The sequence below is a fragment of the Delphinus delphis genome, chromosome 16 (genome assembly GCF_949987515.2).
Source record: "Delphinus delphis chromosome 16, mDelDel1.2, whole genome shotgun sequence".
In the NCBI taxonomy this organism is placed as follows: Eukaryota; Metazoa; Chordata; class Mammalia; order Artiodactyla; family Delphinidae; genus Delphinus; species Delphinus delphis.
In genome coordinates this window covers 32,986,518-33,003,169 of record NC_082698.1, presented here as the reverse complement: position 1 = coordinate 33,003,169, position 16,652 = coordinate 32,986,518, and the positions used below count along the sequence as shown (strand labels likewise).

Sequence of the window (16,652 nt, the reverse complement as noted above, 5' to 3'; positions counted from 1 at the left end):
AAAAAATAAAAGAATACAGCAACACTAAACCTACTCTATAAGAAATACTGAAAGGTGTTCTCTAAATAGAAAAGAAACAGGAATCTATAAGAAATGGAAAATCACAATAGAAAAAGTAAATATATAAAAAGATTGAAGACTACTTAAATTAGGCAGTACATAGATTAAAGAAACAATCAAAAAATTCTGTGAAAGCGATTATAATTACAATGAACAGCAAAAAGATAAACATGAGATGAGAAACAGGACATCAAAACTACAAAATGTGGAGGAGGGGAGTAAGAAAATGTAGATCTTTTAGAAAGTGTTTGAGCTGTTATGACCACCAGTCTAAAGCAAGTAGATAGAGTTATGGGTTAACATACTTGAAAATCAGGGTAAACACAAATCAAAAACATACAACAGATTCACAAAAACCAAAATGAAAGGAACTCAAGCATAATACAAAAGAAAACCATCAAAGCACAAAAGGAAAAACAAAAAGAAGAAAGGAACAAAGAATACAAAATCAACAGGAAAACAAGGTTTAAAATGGCAATAAACACACTTATCAATAATTACTTTAAGTGTCAATGGACTAAAAACATCAATCAAAGGACACAGAGTGGCAGATTGGATAATAAAACAAGAACCTATAATATGCTGCCTACAGGAGACCCACTTTAGGGCTAAAGACACATATAGATTGAAAGTGAGGAGATGGAAAAAGATATTTCATGCAAATGGAAATGACAAGAAAGCGAGGGTAGCAACACTCATACCAGACTTTAAAACAAAGGCCATAAAGAAAGACGAAGAAGGACACTATATAATGATAAAAGGATCAATACAAGAAGAGGATATCACACTGGTTAACATATACACACACAATACAGGAGCACCTAGATACATGAAACAAATACTAACAGACATAAAGGGAGAAACTGATGGGAATACAATAATAGTAGGAGACTTTTAACACCTCACTCACATCAATGGACAGATCTCCCAGACAGAACAGCAATAAGGCAACAGAGATCCCAAATGACACAACAGAACAGTTAGACTTAATTGAAATCTACAAGATACTACATCCAAATAAAGCAGAAAACACATACTTTTCAAGCACACATGGAACATTCTTTAGGAAAGACCACATACTAGGACACAAAACAAGGCTCAACAAATTTAAGAGGATAGAAATTATTTCAAGCATCTTTTCTGACCACAACCACATGAAACTAGAAATCAAAGAGAAACGAGGAAAAAAACTATTACATGGAGACTAAACAACATGCTACTAAAAACCAATGGGTCAACAATGAAATCAAAGAGGAAATAAAAAATATCTTGGGACAACAACAATGAAAACACAACCATACAAAATCTATGGGATGCAGCAAAAGCAGTCCTTAGAGGGAAGTTCATAGCGATACAGGCCTTCCTCAAAAAACAAGAAAACTCACAAATAAACAACCTAACCTACCACCTAAAAGAACTAGAAAAAGAAGAGCAAATAAAACCTGAAGTCATCAGAATGAAGGAAATAATAAAGATCAGAGAAGAAATAAATAAAATAAAGATTAAAAAACAACAGAAAAATCAATAATAGCAAGAGCTGGTTTTTTGAACAGATAAACAAAATCAACAAACTTCTGGCCAGGCTCACCAAGAAGAAAAGAGAGAGGACCTAAATAAATAAAATAAGAAATGAAAGGGAGAAATATTAACCGACACTACAGAAATACAAAAAATCATAAGATATTATGAACAGTTATATGCCAACAAAATGGACTACTTAGGAGAAATGGACAAGTTTCTAGAAATAGCCTGTAAAAACGGAATCAAGAAGAAACAGATGATTTGAACAGATCTATCACTAGAAGTGAAATAGAATCTGTAATTTAAAAAATTCCCTGAAAACAGAAGTCCAGGACTGGATGGCTTCATTGGGGAATTGCACCAAACATAGTGAGAAGAACTCATACTGATCCTTCTCAAACTCTCCCAAAAGATTGAAGAGGAGGGAACACTCCCAAAGCCATCCTATGAAGCCACCATCACCCTGACACCAAAACCAGACAAAGACACTAAAAAAAAGAAAATTACAGGACAATATCTTTGATGAATATAGATGCAAAAATCCTCAACAAATATTAGCAAACCGAATCCAACAACCCATAAAAAGGATCATACACCATAATTAAGTTGGGTTCATTCCAGGGTCACACGAATAGTTCAACATACGCAAATCAATCAATCTGATATATCACATCAACAAAAGACAAAAACCACATGATCATCTCAATAGATAAAAAGCACTTGGTACAATTCAATATCCATTCATGATTAAAATCTCTCACCAAAGTGGGTATAGAGGGAACATATCTCAACATAATAAAAGCCATTTGTGACAAACACATAGCCAACATAATACTAAATGGTGAAAAGCTGAAAGCCTTCCTGCTAAAATCTGGAACAAGACAAGGATGTCCACTCTCACCACTTCTACTCAACATAGTACTGGAAGTCCTAGCCACAACAGTCAGATGAGAAAAATAAAAGGTATCCAAAACGGAAGGGAAAAGGTAAAATTGTCATTATGTGCAGATGACATGACACCCTATATATAGAAAATCCTAAAGATTCTGCACAAAAACTACTAAAACTGATATATGAATTCAGCAAGGTAGCAGAATACAACATTAATATACAGAAATCTGCTGTATTTCTTCATACTAACAATGAAATATCAGAAAGAGAAAGTAAAATAAATTCCCATTTAAAATCGCATCCAAAAAAAAAGAAAAATATCTAGGAATAAACCTAATCAAGGAGGTGAAAGACTTATATGCTGAGAACTATAAAACACTGATAAAGGAAACAGAAGATGATTCGATGAAATTGGAGGCTAGACCATGCTCTTGCACTGGAAGACTTAATATAGTTAAAATGGCCATACCACCCAAAGCAATCTACAGATTAATGTGATCCATATCAAATAACCCATGACATTTTTCACAGAACTAGAATAAATAATCCTTAAATTTATATGTAATCACAAAAGACCCAGAATTGCTAAAGTAATCCTGAGGAAAAAGAACAAAGCTGGAGGCATAACCCTTCCAGACTTCAGACAATACTATAAAGCCACAGCAATCAAAACTGCATGGTTCTGGCACAAAACAGACATACAGATCAATGGAATAGCATAGAGCGCCCAGAGATAAACCCACACACTATGGTCAATTAATCTTCGACAAAGGAGGCAAAAATATACAATGGAGAAAAGACAGTCTCTTTAACAAGTGGTATTGGGAAAGCTGGACAGCCACATGTAAATCAATGAAGTTAGAACACACTCTAACACCATACACAAAAATAAACTAAAAATGGCTTAAAGTCTTTAATATAAAACATGACACCATAAAACTCCTTGAAGAGAACATAGGCAAAACATCCTCTGACATAAATCGTAGCAATATTTTCTTAGGTCAGTCTCACAAGGCAAAAGAAATAAAAGCAAAAATAAACAAATGGGACCTAATTAAACTTAAAAGCTTTTGCAGAGCAAAGGAAACCATAAACAAAATGAAAAGACAACCTATGGAATGGGAGAAAATATTTGCAAATGATGAGACCAACAAGGGCTTAATTTCCAAAATATACAAACAGCTCACACAGCTCAATATAAAAAAAACCAAAAAACTCAATCAAAAAATGGGCAGAAGACCTAAATAGACATTTCTCTAAAGTAGACATCCAGATGGCCAACAAGCATATGAAAAGATGCTCAACACCGCTAGTTATTAGAGAACTGCAAATCAAAACTACAATGAGGTATCACCTCACACCAGTCAGAATGGCTATTATCAAAAAGTATACAAATAATAAATGCTGGAGAGGTTGTGGAGAAAAGGGAACCCTCCTACACTGTTGTTGGGAATGTAAATTGGTGCAGTCACTGTGGAAAAACAGTATGGAGTATGGAGGTTCCATAAAAAACTAAAAATAAAGTTACTATATGATCCAGCAATCCCCACCCCTGGGCATGTATCTGGAAAAGACGAAAACTCTAATTCAAAAAGATACACACACCCCAACGTTCACAGCAGCACTATTTACAATAGCCAAGACATGGAAGCAACCTAAGTGTCCATCGACAGATGAATGGATAAAAAAGATGTGGTATATATATACAATGGACTATTATTTAGCCATAAAAAAGAATGAAATAATGCCATTTGCAGCAACATGGATGGACCCAGAAATGATCATACTAAGTAAAACAGAGAAAGACAAGTATATGATATCACTTATAGGTGGATATCTAAAAATAGTACAAATGAACTTATTTATAAAACAGAAACAGACTCACAGACACAGAAAACAAATGTATGGTTACCAAAGGGGAATATGGGGGGAGGGATAAATTATGAGTATGAGATTACAAATACACCTACCATATATAATATAAACAACAAGGATTTACTGGATAGCACAGGGAACTATATTTAATATCTTGTAATAACCTATGATGGAAAAGCATCGAAAAAAAGGAAAAAATATATATAACCAAATCACTTTGCTATACACCTGAAACACACAATATTGTAAATCAACTCTACTTCTATTTTTTAAAAATCACTTCAACATTAACTAAAATAGGACTTCCCTGGTGGCACAGTGGTTAAGAATCCGCCTGCCAATGCAGGGGACATGGGTTCGATCCCTAGTCCAGGAAGATGCCACATGCTGCGGAGCAACTAAGCCTGTGCGCCACAACTACCGAGCCTGCGCTCTACAGCCTGTGCGCCACAACTACTGAGCCCACATGCCACAACTACTGAAGCCCACGTGCCCTAGAGCTTGCGCACCACAACTACTGAGGCCACACACTGTAACTACTGAAGCCCATGTGCTCTAGGGCCCATGTGCCGCAACTACTGAGCCTGCGTGCTGTGACTACTGAAGCCCGTGCACCTAGAGCCCATGCTCTGCAACAAGAGAAGCCACCACAACGAGAGGCCTGTGCACTGCAACGAAGAGTAGCCCCCCGCTCGCCACAACTAGAGAAAGCCTGCATGCAGCAACGAAGACCCAATGCAGCCAAAAATAAATAAAATTAATTAAAAAAAAAAATTAAAGTAAGATGTAAAGCGGGAAGGGAAATTTGCCATTACTAATTGGCACTGATAAGAGCTATTTTTACTAGAATAGACATTTACATAACAGAAGATGTGCATCTGCCTCTTTATATGGCATTCCATTTGGAAAAAAAAGCCTATCAATTTCAAACATCATTTGTGGAAGAAGACATCATTCAAAGTGTCAAATCATAATCACTAGAGGCTCTGGATTAGAGTCAGGATAAAACAAGATTCAGTAGCCACCTGTGTTTCATTTTAGACTTTTCATGTCTCAGCTCACAAAGAGTCACCCTTGACTTCAGGGCCCTTTGTAAATTCCACAGCTATCGAGGTTAAATGGTCCAACTGATACTTCATAGATGGAGGACAACTTAGGATTGAATTATTCTTAAAAGAATAATACAGGGCACAATAGTATATTAAAAAGTAACACTATACGTGAATAAGAACCTTCTTCTATAAATATCTGGAAGGCATACCTTATTTTCTTTGTATCTGGTGAGATCTGCTACGCAGTATTCCTTGAATAATTTATCATAGTATTTCTTTGCAAGTCTCTTCTCCCTAGATTCATTAAAAAAATATAAATCTTACATATTTAGAAATTCAACCATTGTTTGCTACTTGGAGGCAATGTCAAATAAATAACGCATATGATACAAACATTAATGTTTTAAAAGAGATCATTACTTACATGTGCATAGAATATCTGAATATTAACTATTAGTGGGTCTCTAGGGAGGGAAGCTGGAAGACTAATAATAGTCAAAGATGAGAAGGAGACTGACTCTTCACTTTTTACCCTCTGTAATGTTTGAATTTTTAAAACCATTTTCAGGTTTTACGTTTTCCCAAAATATTTTTAAAATTTAAAAAGAAGCGTACTACTAGACAACAAATAATACTGTAAAAATTTTATAGATTATTTTTTAAAGACAAAGTCAAGCAATAAGAAGTCAGTTAGGGCTTCCCTGGTGGCGCAGTGGTTGAGAATCTGCCTGCCAATGAAGGGGACACAGGTTCGAGCCCTGGTCTGGGAAGATCCCACGTGCCGCGGAGCAACTGGGCCCGTGAGCCACAATTACTGAGCCTGCGCATCTGGAGCCTGCGCGTCTGGAGCCTGTGCTCCGCAACGAGAGAGGCCGCGATAGTGAGAGGCCCGCGCACCGCGATGAAGAGTGGCCCCCACTTGCCACAACTAGAGAAAGCCCTCGCACAGAAACGAAGACCCAACACAGCCATAAATAAATAAATAAAGCAAACTGTCAACAAGTAAAAATAAACAAACACTATTATATTTAAAAAAAAAAAAAAGAAGTCAGTTAAAATTGTTAAAAATTACCAAAAGAATCAAACCAGATTCAATAATCTGAGGCACGGTTTTATGTTCTTGATTCAGAACTGCTCCATGCAGGGGCCAAATGCATTGGACAGGTGACAAAACAAGAAAACACTCAGGGAGCAGGAGAGATAGGACTATAGCATTTGATGCATTATGTCTCACACGGGTACAATTACCAATTCATGTCCATTTCATCCTCCTCATTCCATAGGAATCTGTGATTTTCTCGTATAATATCCATGTCTATCTTGTCATTCTCCCTGAAATAAAACAATTTTAAATTCAATATGAAAACAAAATTAGTCAAACTTAAGTTAAACAGTGTGTGAGATTTTTGAGCACCTGAGTAAAAATAAGATACACAAAGATAGTTTTATATGTACGTATGTATGTATATTTATAAAAAGTATTTCAGTATTTTCAAAAGGCAGTTATAAAGAGTGCTGCTACAGAAACAAATGGATAAGGAATCCACCCATCTCTAGAGCTCGTTCAATTATATAAAGGGTGCTAAATTACCAAAACTAGGATGAGAAATCTGAATGAACACTAAATGGATAAGGAAGATGAATGAAAATAAGTTTCAGAATCTAAAATAAGTAACACCATCCTATTGTGATCTAATTTTAAAAATATATAAAAAATTTTTTCACACCTCATTTTACTACATCTTCCTAGGAAGACTGAGTAAGGAAGAGAACTGAAGGAGATGATTTTTCAAGATGGTAACAGATTGGGGACAGAAGAAGGGATTGTTGAGAAATACAGGCTAAATTCAGAGGAGAGTTAAGTTTGGGGCTGATGAGCTGGTATGAAGTTTTTTAGGGCACTATCAACTCGGAAAATCGTTAAGTAAAGAGAAAAAAACCCACACAAAACTAAGAGGCTCTGACAGAAGAGCCTCAGATATAAGAAGGAATTTCATGTGTGGGAAATATTAGAGTGAGGTCTCTTGTTTGTCCTATCTTTTAAAAAGCAATCCCAAACCTGAGGTCTGAAGAGTTCATTATTTCAAAGATCCTTGTGGGGGGAAAAAAAAAAATCACTGCATAATCAGGCACGTGAGTATTCCTCACACAATCCTGTTATTGCCAGAATCAGCAGGCTGCCTGAGGCCTGTTGCCAGAGAAATGGGGTTCATGATGAGTTGCTTAGCTAGAAGCTTCGAATGGCCTCTCCACCTTATAACAACAAAACTGGAATGGAAAGCAGGAGAACATGACAGAATCAGAAGATATAGTAGCTGTGAGTCTTCAAAGATACCCATACCTACCTCCCATTATGTAAAATAAACTTTATGACACTTACCCCAATCGCCTGAAGTCTTCTTTTTTGCCACCATAGTATAAAATATAGTCATTTACAAACTTTGTATGCCTTTGATACTGAAATGCAAAAAATTAAGGATTTTATTTGTTCAGTAGTTGGGTGTCAATGACATATTAGTGAGTAGGGAAAAAAAACATAGTATGAGTCTATTTAGTTTTTTAAAAATATACAAATATATACTATACATGCTTATAAATTAAAAAAAGATCTAAAAGGGTAAATATTAAATTGTTAAGAGTGAACACGGTACAGTAGAGGGGCTTTCACTTCCTACTGAATACTCTATATTGTTTTGAACATTTTCAAGCAATAACTCTCTGGAGAGAAGGACAGCTTCCTATATACAGCTTCACACCACCACTCATTTTATAGTTTCAAATTATAGTTTCCTATAACTATATATTATAGTTATTCCTATAACTATAAATTATAGTTTCCTATAACTATAACAAATTATAGTTTCCAAAGTTAAAGGTGAGGAGTAGAATTTTTCTTCATTATAAAATATAACTTAGCTATTTCAGTAACAATAAAGCCTCCAAAATAGAAGATGTAACTTTATTATATTAAATCCTAACAAGAGGCTTTCAAAAAGAAGTAAATATAAGAGATCACATGAAGCTACAGTCATGTTTTCAGTGCAATACAACGAGACACATGAGCATTTTACTTGTTTTAAAAAGCTCCATGGTACTCTCTCTAGAGCGGAACACACACATAACACAACTGACATAATATTGTCTGTGACTACAGCCTATTATATTAAAGACAAACAGTTATTTAATTGATCACAATGTGTTCCAGCAGAATAGTGAATCAAAACATAATTCTGAAACGAGCAAGAAAGCAATTAACATTTCAGAAAAGAAAAAAGAGAAAAAGCCAGATACCCAGAGATCTGGATTCTAGCTCTTGGTCTACCACAAACTGGTCATGTGACACTGGCAAGTCACTTAAATCTTTCAAGAGCTCAAGTCAGCAAACTTTTCCTGTAAATAGTAAATACGCAGGCCATACGGTCTCTGTTAAAACTACTCGACTCTGCCACTTTAGCATGGAAGTAGGCACAGATAACACCTAAATGAATGAGCACAGCTGTGTTCCAATAAAACTTTTATTTACAAAAGCAGGTGGTAGGTGGGACTTTGCTTCCTGGAAGATGCAGCAAAGATGTACAGTTGATCCCTGAACAGGGTGGATAGAACACCCACCCTCCTCATTGTCCAAAACCTGCACATAATGTATAATCAGCCCTCTGCATCTGTAGATTCAACCAACTGCAGATCATTAGTACTACAGTAAAATAAATACCCATATTTACACAAGTAATATAGTAAAATAAAAATCCTTGTATAAGTGGACCCTCACAGTTCAAACCCTGTGTTGTTCAAGGGTCAACTGCACTTCTCCCTATTCCTCCCACTGAGAACTAAAAACCTTGGAAATTATATATAAAACAAACATAAGAAGACTCTGAAAGGTAGAGAGAAGAAGGCAGACCAGCTACGGACCTCAGGACCCATGGTATGACATGGTGCTGAGTTCCCCAGGTTTTCTTTTTGCTTAATAAATGCCAGACTTGGAGGTGAAGAAGCTGGATAGCTGGAAATACCAACAAGCACAGACAAAAGAAGTACCAACAAAAGTCTGTTCCCTGTAACAAAATAATCAGGAGAGAGGCAGCCTAACAGGAAAGATAACTTTTAGGCAGTAACTACTCTATTCCAGCCAAACACTCCAGAAAATCTATGGCCCCACCTCCAGCCATGCAAGAAAAGGGGATCTAGACTTTCACCCTCACCAGGCTGTAACTAGATGCCCCAACACCCCCAACTGAGTGGTGTGATAGAAGGAGGAGCAGATGTTGAAATACTAAAGGAGCAGTGGCAGATGAGATCCATGGGAAAGCTAAGCTATTGGGTTAGGAGATAAGAGGAATAAATAAATTGGTGACAAGAGAACTTCTATAACTTAAAGAAAAGGATCAGGAACAATAAAGTGAAAGTGGTGACTACAGGATAGTGGGTATATCTAATTGACGTCGTCTCCTTCTCCCTATCCTGACTGCAGTAATAAATACCCAGAAATACTTTCACTCTCCAATATTCCCAACAGTAATATGGATGGCCAGTGGTAGCGGCTTGTGTAATAAGCCACAGTCTTACCAAAAAGTTGAGCTGAGAGATGGCTATCACAGGGAAACAAGGTATAACTTAAAGACAGCCCCAATTCATGCCTGAAAGCTGAAGCCACAGTAGGCCTGAGACAGTCCACAAACAGACCTATTATTTTTTTTTCATTTTTATTTTTTCTAACATCTTTATTGGAATATAATTGCTTTACAATGCTGTGTTAGTTTCTCCTATATAACAAAGTGAATAAGCTATATGTATACATATATCCCCACATCTCTTCCCTCTTGCGTCTCCCTCCCGCCCTCCCTATCCCACTCCTCTAGGTGGTCACAAAGCCCCGAGCTGATCTCCCTGGGCTGAGGCTGCTTCCCACTAGCTACCTATTTTACACTTGGTAGTGTATATATGTCCATGACACTCTCTCACTTCATTCCAGCTTACCATTCCCCCTCCTCGTGTCCTCTGTGTCTTTATTCCTGTCCTGCCCTTACATTCATCAGAACCTTTTTTTTTTTTAGATTCCATATATATGTGTTAGCATACAGTATTTTTCTCTTTCTTACTTCACTCTGGATGACAGACTCTAGGTCCATCCACCTCACTACAAATAACTCAATTTCATTTCTTTTTATGGCTGAGTAATATTCCATTGTATATATGGGACCATCTTCTTTATCCATTCATCTGTCAATGGACACTTAGGTTGCTTCCATGTCCTGGCTATTGTAAATAGTGCTGCAATGAACATTGTGGTACATGACTTTTTGAATTATGGTTTTCTCAGGGCATATGCCCAGTAGTGGGATTGCTGGGTCATATGGTAATTCTATTTTTAGTTTTTTAAGGAACCTCCATGGTGGCTGTATTAATTTACATTCCCACCAACAGTGCAAGAGGGTTCCCTTTTCTCCACACTCTCTCCAGCATTTATTGTCTGTAGATTTTTTGATGATGGCCATTCTGACCAGTGCGAGGTGATACCTCATTGTGGTTTTGATTTGCATTTCTCTAATGATCAAACAGACCTATTATTAAACATAGTTTTACAAAGACATTAAATAGCCAAGAACCAGGTAGGAAAAGAGTAAGAGTTAAAATGAGACTGAAGATAATAGTATAAAAATGAGAAGTATTGACAGCTTGACAAAAATGGATTGGAAAAAATATCTGCAAGTACATGGACTTTGTAAACCTATTTATAGAAGATTAGTAATATGTTTTTTATTATTTTTTGCTTCTAAATCTTTCTTATATATTAGTAAAAGAGAATTGTACTCAGAAGTATATATGGCAAAATTCCATATCAATAAACATTTATCTTTAAATATAAAATTTATGTCTATCTGACTTCACAAGATTTTATGAAATAAAATAGATGTAAAAAGTTGTATTAGTCACAAAATCTAGAAATATAAAAGGATACAGCATCCATAGCTATGAGATGAAACCTTCTATTTCTTGCTTCTTCCCTGTTAAGAAAAATTTTATTTCAAGCAAATTCAAATGTCTATATTTAATTAATATAATCAAATCACCAGCATCTCGAACCAAAAAAAAGTAATGTACATTGAAGTACCATACCTATCCAGCAATTCTGCTGCAACTTGCTTATGGACCACCTTTCCATGTTTTTCTTTCTGAAATGGCTTTTTGAGCAGTACATCATCTTCAACTGTCCTGGTTTGTTAAGAAGAAAAATTATTAGAAGAGTTCATTTTTCTCAGTGTTTCCTATTTCTTTATTATTTTCATAATTGGAACACGTTTTAAAGAATTCAACTCTTAAAGACTCACTGATCTTCAATGAGATATTTTACATCTCCTTTAACAGCTTAATTAATATCTTGACTTTATTTAATACCTATAAAATGGAGAAGACGAGACTAACAAATGCATGGGTTCTGGTGTCACACCACCTGGGGTCCTTGGTTCAAATTTTGGCTCTGTCATTCATTATCTTTATCTTAAATTACTTAATCTTTTTGTGCCACAATTTCCTTGTTTGCAAAGTAGAGATAACAAAGCTTTCAGTAACTGATAACGGAAAAAGAAGGGCTGATTATAGATGATATAGACTTTAGGTGATCAGCCCTAGTTACTTAAATAGATATAATCCTAGAGCACACAAGACTATCCAACTAGATTGGCTCAAATTCTATTCTTACAAAGTAATATTTTTGAATGAAAAACCTTGAAAATGTAAAGCATTTTAATTTCATTTTATTACATAAAAATGTAATTCATTATATAATTATTTCTATTCTTTTGGTTATCCATGAAGACTGAGTACCCAATAAAAATGTTCAGCCCCAATTAGTATGCTTATATATTGTTTTCAGTGTCAAATAATAAACCAATTTTTGTAAGTTTGGTTAATATGAATCAGTCAACCACTCCTAAGTTAATGGATAAAATCAAGTTTCTAAGCACTGAAGGCTGAAAACAATGCCCCTCCCTAAACACAGCTACTCCACCAAGATCTGGCCTCCTTTGTAAGGTTCAGGCTTTATCTGCTAAGAGTTCTTACCTCTTCCATTAAATAAAGACTTCCATGAACTCCTTCCTCTGGCCACTTAGTCTGCTCATTCACAAAATCCTAAGAATTGTGCTGCATCACAATCTCATCCTCCACAGTATCCTCATTTTGCAGTCAAGTACTAGCAAAGGGACAACCAACCAAGCCCCCTCTTAGCTATGACAGTTGCAAGTAGAGTCCTTGACAGTTGAATGAAAAATAGATGCAACAGAGAAATCTAAGAACTTTAACTGATTTCCTTTTTTTCCTTATGCTTCCCTTTCCATAAATCCCTTCACAGCATAAACATTACTTTCTTATCTTTTACAGAACTGTTCTCAATTTTTTTTTTTTTTTTTTTTTTTTGCGGTACGCGGGCCTCTCACTGTCGTGGTCTCTCCTGTTGCGAAGCAGAGGCTCCGGACGCGCAGGCTCAGCGGCCATGGCTCACGGGCCCAGCCGCTCCGCAGCATGTGGGATCTTCCCGGACCGGGGCACGAACCCGCGTCCCCTGCATCGGCAGGCGGACTCCCAACCACTGCGCCACCAGGGAAGCCCTGTTCTCAAATTTTTGAGTCAATTCATTATAGTTTAATAAACAAAAATTCATTCAGTAGAGCATCGCTGTCTTCACATGTAAACACAATGCCAAAACTTTAAATATTATTTATACCTCATCTCAATTTAGAAATGATCGGAAGCAGAGATCAATAAAAAATTACTTACTTTTTTTTCCTTTTGCTAGATTCTCCACAGTGTTCATCATCACTAAAATCAGAGTCATAGCCTCCATGACCATGCATCTGTAAAGGAGTATAGTCAGTTACTTAGAACTTAAATTGCCCACAGTTCAGGAAACAGAATAGTTCAAAAATAAGTTATCTTTAAAAGCCACAATAGTTTTAAAGGATTGTGGTGGGCATATCAGGGGTTATCTAGCCATCTAAAACTTTCAATCACTTTGAAGTAACAAACTTACCTTTCAGAAAATGAATCAATGTTTTTCACTTTAATTACCAACAAGGGAGATTACTCTTTGACCTTTCCATGTAAAACCAGGTCTAGAAGCTGCCATGTCACTGCATACAAGGTTCAGCAATGCTTTACTTTTATTTGATTCAGAGTAATAATGGTTGCTGGTATTTATCAACTTTGTTCCAGACATTATGCTAGGTTCTTTACAAACACTGCTTCTAATTCTGCAAGTTAGGAACTATTACCTTCATTTTAGAGATAAAGAAATCAAGGACAAAGTTAAGTAAATCAATTATACAGAGCAAATATATGGCTAAGCAGATCTACTTGATTCTTAAGCCCATGATCTCAACTACTACAAACTGACTCTCTGGAATATGCTAACATTTTGATTACTGTATTCCATTAGACTTAATGGATTTGTGAACAGTACGATCAACTGATAAAAATTTTCCTATCTTCTTTCAAGATTTCCTTTTTCTTTGAAACAGTTTCTTCAAGGTAAACCACCTTGTCCTTTGTTCTAGATAACTTTATCTTGTTTCTATTCATTTTTAAATCAAAATTCTTAGAAATACTGAAAGATCTCAATTGTCACTCAGTTGTGTTAGAAAGCAGCTCCTGGTTTCAGCATTACATAGAATTTGGGATATACATTAATGGCGGATGGATGGATTATTTGACTATATCTGCTAAATAAGGTGGCTACATCAAACAATCTTTAAATCCTATGAGTCTGTGATCTTCATAATTCCATTTTCAAACTTACGTGTATGGGTGCATATCTCTCTTCCCTGCCCCACAGAATTCGAGAGAGGCGGGCCCCAGCCAAGGTTGAGGCGAAGGTTTAGGCCACTTTCAACTCTACTCTCACTAAGTCACACCTGAATCGCACACCTTTTTATCATGTCAACTCCTTGCTTCCGCTGTTTTATCACATCTGTTCAAACCATACCAGCCTCTCACACCTTGTCTTATGTCCTCACTTTCTTCACATTCTGATGGGGGACAACCACTGTGGGGAGCTTAGAGATAAGTTCTTAGAGATAAGTTTGTCTTATGTCCTCACTTTCTTCACATTCTGATGGGGGACAACCACTGTGGGGAGCTTAGAGATAAGTTCTGTGGGGAGCTTAGAGATAAGTTCTAGAGATAAGTTCTGGGGTCAGCCTGACAGAATGCAAACGGTGGCTCTGCACGTTTCATGTCTTTCTTTGGGCATGCTCCTTAATCTCTAGGAGCCTGTTTCCCCCTCCATAAAGAGAGGCTAATGAAAGAAAGTACCAGTCTCACAGAACTGGGCATTAAATGAGTTACCGCGTATAAAGGGTTTTAGAACAACGTCTGGTACAGTACAACCCTCCCAATTTTAACTACTAATTTAATTACCGTCATGATGTTCCTACACCCTGGGACACCACCTCCTACCCTTGTGCCCCCCGTCTCGTTTTTTTCTCGTCCATCCCATACCCATCTGAATTCAGTAGTTGCATTAAAAAGTTCTCACTCACTTCAGGCTACGAATCAACTGACAGGAACCAAGAGAAATTCGAGAAGGGAGACGCGGGGTGTCTTCTGAATCTGCCATAAAAAAAAAAAACACAAAAATCAACTAGTAGCATATGAGAAACAAGTTTCGAGATGTTTCTCCCCGACCCCAAGCACTCAAGGCCCTTCTCACACACCCCTTCCCCTCCTCTGCCAAGTGCTCCCGCTGAGTCGTTCCCTCCTCTGCCCGCGTCTGCAGCGACGACCCACGGTCTGAGCGAGCTGCTGCGGCACCAGACCCGTCGCCCCGGCTGCGTAGCCTCACCACAGTCGCCGCCACTGCCAGAGCCACAACGGCTTCCGCCGCCGCCCGCTCCCCGCCTCTCCTTACGGGTCCCAGCTCTGCGCTACTTCCGGTCCGGCTCGGCCGCGCGTCTCACTTAAATGACACCGTTCCCGGGCGCGCCGACTTTGTGTTACAGCCAAAACAGCCCCGGGAAACAAAGGCCGCGGGAGAACAGGGCCGGCAGGGAAGGTGGCGGCTCCCAGCTTTACCGAAGTCGCCGCGCTCGGTTTTTTCCTGGGCCTTCTTCCATTACCCTCTGGGAAGCCCAACATTTAATCTCGTGTGTCACAGCTCATACTGAGCCCACGCCCCTCGTTTGAAATTTTATTTCGTTTTAGAAAAAACCCTGCCTGGATATCACTTGCCGTCCTCTTTCTAGTAACCTTAGAAACGCCTCCTCGGAGCAACCTTGCTGAGCGTCTCAGTCTCCGATCTGCCTCTCCTCCCTCTGCCCCACTCCTCCCAATAAAACAGTTCTCATAATTAGAACAGAAATAGCTTTCCATCGCTTCACCACCCACACAGTAGATGCCATTCCAAATGCAGTGCTGGTGGCAGAGGAGCTCATCGAAGATGCGAGGAGAGGCTGAAGAGGGAATAGGAGCGATTTCACAGGGTCGCGAATCCTCTGCAGACAAGTGACTTGGCACAGGTGAAAAAGATCCACAATAGTTACTAAAAAAAAAAAAAAAGAAGAAAGAAAAGAAAAAGAAAGAAGGAAAGAAAAAAAATACAGGCAGGAAAAGTTAAATTATTTTAAGCTCTGCCGGGTTCTCCCTGTGTTTTACCTTTTCTAAATTATGATGCCCCATTCTGCTTTACAGCCTAGTTACTGGGTTCGTGTCGTGTCTCCCTCCGGCTGATGCTATTCATCTTTGCTTCCTCCTCGGTACCCAACACGGTTCCCTGGAAATCAAAAGCGCTAATTAAATATTTGTTGAATTGAACTGGCACGCCACTGACTTTCACAGCGGGCTCATTTTAGTGAAAACCTTAGCACGTAACACTCATTTTACATCTTTTGCACCAAACAGTAGATAAAAATATCTACCAGTTCAAGCCCTCCTTCTATCCCTGACAGTAAATTACAGATACAACCTGCTTTACCCAATGCAGTAAATATGGTCTTTAAAAATCTGTAAGTTAAATTATTGTAAATTCAATTATTTCAAAATGCAATCAGATTAAACTTCAGTAAAAACGTTTATTAAAGTATTTAAAGCAGTAGGAAGCCTCACGATTTAACATTATACTATATTGAATTATTTTGTCAAGCAGTTCCTTTTTTAGTAAATATCTAAAATATCTATTCTGTTCTTTTATTTATTATTGATAAAACCAAACACACTTGTACCTGGTATTCATTTCCTTTCTACCAATATGTGACCTTTAAT

At 37.4% G+C, this 16,652-nt stretch overlaps 1 protein-coding gene across 3 annotated transcripts in view; it reads right to left on the bottom strand.

The window, feature by feature from the left end:
- LOC132439790 (protein FRA10AC1) overlaps nucleotides 1-16,148 on the bottom strand; it is a 45,584-nt gene extending 29,436 nt beyond the window's left edge. The window contains exons 1-8 of one of the 3 annotated variants that reach the window (XM_060034457.1): nucleotides 16,047-16,148; nucleotides 14,936-15,005; nucleotides 13,176-13,252; nucleotides 11,517-11,612; nucleotides 11,359-11,404; nucleotides 7,780-7,856; nucleotides 6,648-6,731; nucleotides 5,609-5,693 (exon numbers count right to left, since the gene is read on the bottom strand). In XM_060034457.1, coding sequence (XP_059890440.1) covers nucleotides 5,609-5,693; nucleotides 6,648-6,731; nucleotides 7,780-7,856; nucleotides 11,359-11,404; nucleotides 11,517-11,612; nucleotides 13,176-13,252 — 465 coding nt within the window. In that variant the 5' untranslated portion in view covers nucleotides 14,936-15,005; nucleotides 16,047-16,148. Of the gene's footprint in view, nucleotides 1-5,608; nucleotides 5,694-6,647; nucleotides 6,732-7,779; nucleotides 7,857-11,358; nucleotides 11,405-11,516; nucleotides 11,613-13,175; nucleotides 13,253-14,935; nucleotides 15,006-15,109; nucleotides 15,318-16,046 lie in introns of those variants that run through there. The other 2 variants (XM_060034456.1, XM_060034455.1) reach the window with 2 other exon arrangements.
- Between the last annotated feature and the right edge of the window lie 504 nt (nucleotides 16,149-16,652).